This window comes from Gavialis gangeticus, unplaced genomic scaffold, assembly GCF_001723915.1.
Source record: "Gavialis gangeticus isolate Ggan-Ray unplaced genomic scaffold, GavGan_comp1, whole genome shotgun sequence".
NCBI lineage: Eukaryota > Metazoa > Chordata > Crocodylia > Gavialidae > Gavialis > Gavialis gangeticus.
The window spans coordinates 184,942,862-184,947,619 of record NW_017729032.1 but is presented as its reverse complement, the minus strand read 5'-3'; the positions used below and the strand labels follow the sequence as shown (position 1 = coordinate 184,947,619).

General features: G+C 43.0%; 1 protein-coding gene across 2 annotated transcripts in view; it reads right to left on the bottom strand.

The window, feature by feature from the left end:
- MBTPS2 (membrane bound transcription factor peptidase, site 2) overlaps nt 1-4,758 on the bottom strand; it is an 85,199-nt gene that overhangs the window by 10,145 nt on the left and 70,296 nt on the right. Inside the window, exon 11 of one of the 2 annotated variants that reach the window (XR_002098978.1) lies at nt 2,359-2,751. Coding sequence is in view for 1 of the 2 variants with exons in the window: in XM_019524993.1 (XP_019380538.1) it covers nt 2,529-2,751 (223 nt within the window). In the remaining variant the exon portion in view is untranslated. Of the gene's footprint in view, nt 1-1,972; nt 2,752-4,758 lie in introns of those variants that run through there. The other variant, XM_019524993.1, reaches the window with a different exon arrangement.

Here is a 4,758-nt window from a genome sequence, read left to right as displayed (position 1 = left end):
CCAGCCAGACGCTGCTCTCCAAGTTGGTGGGCTGTGTTCCTGGCTGCATGCATGCTGTGGCTGTGCATGTGGACGCAGCATTTATCAGTGACGTTATCAGCCACATAGGCCAAAAAAAGCCAATTGCCGATAATGTCAATTTTCCTTTTATCGGTGCTGATACAATATGGACTGATATGTCGGTGCACCTCTATCATAAATAAACCTGTCCTGGAATGGCATAAGTTTAAGACACCTAAAGGGTGCTTAAAACTAATTTACACATCCTAATAAATGGACAATGCAGGGGTTAAGATCTCCCTGAGATGCCTAAAACTAATGTGCAAAAAGGCCCAACATCAAATGACATCACCTGCTTGGGACCACTCCACTGCGGTCTGTATTGGGCAGACAAAGATCTTTCATGTAGGGATCTACAATGAATATACATCAATCTGACATCAAGTTCAGAAATCCAAAAAAGCCTGTGGCAGAGCACTTTAACCTCCATGGCTTGTCCTCCACTGACCTCAGAATGGGTGCCTGTTCTTAAGCAACAAACCTTTAAAAACCTTTTTGAACATGAAATTGTGGAAAAAGAAATCATTCACAGCCTGGGCTGTGTTAAGTATGGTCTCAATAGAGACTATCCCATTACCTGGATTAGTTTTTATAATCTGTATGTCCCTCAGTGAGTTTACTGATTTGTTTTTTCTTCAACCCACCTTTGCCTTCCTCAGCAGTACCCCCTCTCCTTTTCTCCCTATTCCCTACCCTTTATATTTAAAACACTCTTTCTGTTTGAATACCTGCTTCCTGCAAGCATCTAACAATGTAAGCTGTGGCTTATGAAAGCTTATGCATCTCTGATTTACCCTGTGGGTGCATCTATATGAGACACTATACTGTGCAATAGCATAGTTTGCCATGTAGTAAGTGTGTGAGTCTATGTGTGCACACGCTTACTGCACAGTAAACTACTAACTGTGAATAAATTTATTACCTGCAAATGCAAAGTTACTTGCGATTACTTACTGCACTGTAGCACTCGTGTAGATGCCTGACTGGGAGCAAATTTGCTCCCAGCCAGCCGGCCACCAGGGGGCAGGAACTTGCTCCCTGCGCCCGACAACTGCCTGCTGATGGAGCAGGCTCCACCACTGGAGCCCAGGCAGGGACTATGTCCCCCTGCCCTGGCAGCAGGGAGCTTCAAGCCCCGCTCCTCCCCCCCGAACATGCTGGCCCACCAGAGGCTTGGGACACGGGCCTGTGACCTGCCCCTCCCCTACAGCTCTGTCCAAGTCCCCTGCTCCCGACTGGGAAGGCAGGGCCAGGAGCTCCCTGCTGCCAGGGCAGGGGGACATTGTCTCTGCCCTGGCAGCAGGCAGCCCCTGGGGGAAGGCTGCATTGTCCTAGCCCTGGCCAAGAGACAGGTGTCTCTTGGCCTGGTGCTCCCTGCCAACTCCTGGGCTAGCACCCAGGGACAACCTAGAGCTCCCCCTGGTGGTGACAGGGGCCCACTGCAGGGCCCCATGAGGTGGAAGCAGTTTGCTGCTATTAGCAAATCTGCTCTCACTTCTCTGCATATGTAGATTCCTGCCTAGAAGCATTTACTTGCAAGTGAACTGCTTCTGTATCAAATGTATGTGTAGACACACCCAGTAAGATGCAACTCTGGTGTAGGCTATTGGCCTTATATGAATCAGGAAAAAAACCCAACACTTTACAAATCACTTTTAAATAATTCTACATGGCTTAATTTCAGTAAGTAGGATTCTCACTAGGAGACTAGAACATCAAGCTATTTTCAGGCTGTTGCCAACAGACAAAATATTATTTTCTAAAATATTCTCAGTAGTGCTAAGGAACACAGACATGTGGATTTTGTTATCCTCCCACATATCTGACATTGGTGCTTTCCATCTACATGGAAAGGACAACATGTTTTCAGTTTTATAGGCCAGCTGGAAAGGAATGGTACTACAACATATGGTGTCTCCTTCTCTTCATTAACATGTTGCTATAATTTATACAAATTTTCACCAATTTAAAATGAGCTCAGACATCAGTTTTTGAGATTCCAAACTTGGTACAACACCAAATTAACCAAAAATTCCACCACAAAAATATATTAATTCAACCGACAGAGACTGTCCCATAATTATTTAAATGATAAAATATAGCTAACATGTTTTCCCCTTGCCAGTGTGCAAGAGTTCAGTGCCAAATTCCCCCATTTTGGAATCAAGCTTTAGTTTTTCTCTTGTAAATCTCTGTGATGCAATTTCTCTAAAATGATCATAGTGTTTTAAAAACGATATTACAGTTAAAGGGATGGAGTCTTATTTTTTCTTTCAGTGTTTCCATGATCAAACTCACAAGGTTCTGCAGACTTTTCTCCAAATCACCATCAATCCTTCTTCCAAAATAAATTAAATAAAATCATTTCCCTCTCATACAAAAAAAAGTCTTAAAAGACAATAAAAAAATCATTATTTTTTCTTGTAGAATTTGTGGAAATGGTCCAGTGCAGAAATTTATCCAATATACTACCGTGCTGTCACCATCCAAAGTCCCAGTGCTACATTGGCAGCCAAAAGTGCACTGCCAGCAAGCAAAATTAAAAAGCCAACAAGCTCTCTGTTTTGTTTCTCTACAATCAGTGAACTAAGAGTGGCTTCCAGAAAAGAGTTTAATATCCATTGGCCATCCAAAGCAAAGCATGGTACTGCGTTGATAACTGCCAAAGCCCCTGAGAGTGAAATTAGATATCTAATTAACATTTGTTAAGGTTCATAAAGAAAACAGCCTACCATAAGATAAACCTCTGGAAGAAAAATATTCCCTTTTTATTGCTAGCATGTAGGAAAGAATATATGAGTTGTTCTTCACCATACAGAATGCAGTCACAAAATTACATTCTGGGATTCAGCTCAGGGAATCCACTTAAAGGAAATTATCAATTGTTTGGATCTTGAAAAGTTCTCTTCCCCTTAAGTCGGAGTTAAAAGCTGGCACATTAGATGAAGAGTTTGCACTAAAGCTGCCTACTTTCCTCAACTATTTTGTGCAGTTTTTGAGGACTCTGACCTAGATTCTGACTCTGTGTATATGCCTACAAACTTATGCCATGGTATGAAATAAGTGGGGATGTTCTTCAACATGCTCCACTGCTGGACAAAGCCAGGCAATCTGTGAATCTGGGTCTATTCTCCCCTCTCACTGGCCGGTGAAGCAAAGTCACACTGGGTGCATCTACACAAGATGTTCAAAGCACAATAGACTAATTCTACTGCACATTAGCACATCACGGCAAAAGCCATGCTAATGCGTTGATGAGCAGAATTAGTCTACTGTGCACTAGTGTCACCTAAAATATGTGCGCCAGTGCTACTGCGCAGCAGAACCAATTATGGTGCACTAAGTTAGTACCTGTTATTACAGGTACCTGTTATTACAAGTACTAAACTTAATGCACATACATATAGATGACTACATGTTGGTCAGTGGTTGGTAATACTTCTGCTATAGGTAGCTGTGAGTTCCTACAGAGCCCATCATCTAAAAGCAGGAAAAGAAGTATGACTCAGAAGCACATGCAAGTCACTGTACCCTTTTAGCTGCTGCTAGATTGGCAAGAATTCATACATCAGCCTTTATGGCCTTAGGTTCACCCCTGAATAATCTGCCCCTAGAGATTTTAGTTTGTAGCCATTGTCAAAAGACACGTGTATATAAAAACTAAAGCCAACACCACCAAAGGTGTTTTTAGGACAGCATTTCTTGAGTGGTTTGGTTTTTCTTTTCCTCTCACAAGGAGAAAAACTATAGGGGGGGAGAGGAGGGAGTGAAAAATCCTACAGTGTAACTTGGCTCAAAGTACTGATCCAAAAAGGCAACACTCATAGCTTTTCCATGTAGAAACTGGCAGCAATGTATCTTTTTTTTTGCCAGAAGAGTTCAGTATAGAATCATAGAAAATTAGGGTTGGAAGGAACCTCAAAAGCAGGACCATTCCCAAGTAGGTTATCCCAGTCAAGGCTTTGTCTAGCTGAGTTTTAGAAACTTCCAAGGATGAAGAGTCCGCAAGAGGGTAACCTGATCCAGTGTTTTACTACCCTCCTAGTGAGAGTTTTTCCTAATATCTAACCTAAACTTCCCTTGCTGCAACTTGAGACCATTGGTTTTTGTCTGTTACCTGCCACCACTGAGACCAGTCCAGATCCATACTCTTTGAAACCCCCTTCAGGTAGTTGAAGGCTGCTATTAAATCCCCCCTCAGTCATCTCTTCTCCAAACTAAATAAGCCCAGTTACTGCAGCCTTTTCTCATATAAAACATGTTTCCCAGCCCCCTAACCATTTTCACTGCCTTCCACTGGACTCTCTCCAATCTGTACACATCCTTCCTGTAGTGTGGGGCCCAAAACTGAACACAGTACTCAAGATGTGGCCTCATCAGTGCTGAATAAGGGGGCATAATCACTTCCCTTGACCTGCTGGCAACACTCCCACCAATGTAGCCCAGTATGGCATTAGCCTTCTTGGGATTCTGGGGCATATTGTTGACTCATATTCAGCTTATGTACACAGTAACCCAGGTCCTTTTCTACAGAGCTGCTGCATAGCCAAATCAGCCTCCAGCTTGTAGTGATGTATGGGACTGTTCCATCCTATATGCAGGACTTCGCACTTCTGCTTACTGAACCCCATGAGATTTATTTTGGTCCAATCCTCCAATATGTCTAGGTTTCTCTGAATCCGAGCCCTACCTTCCTGC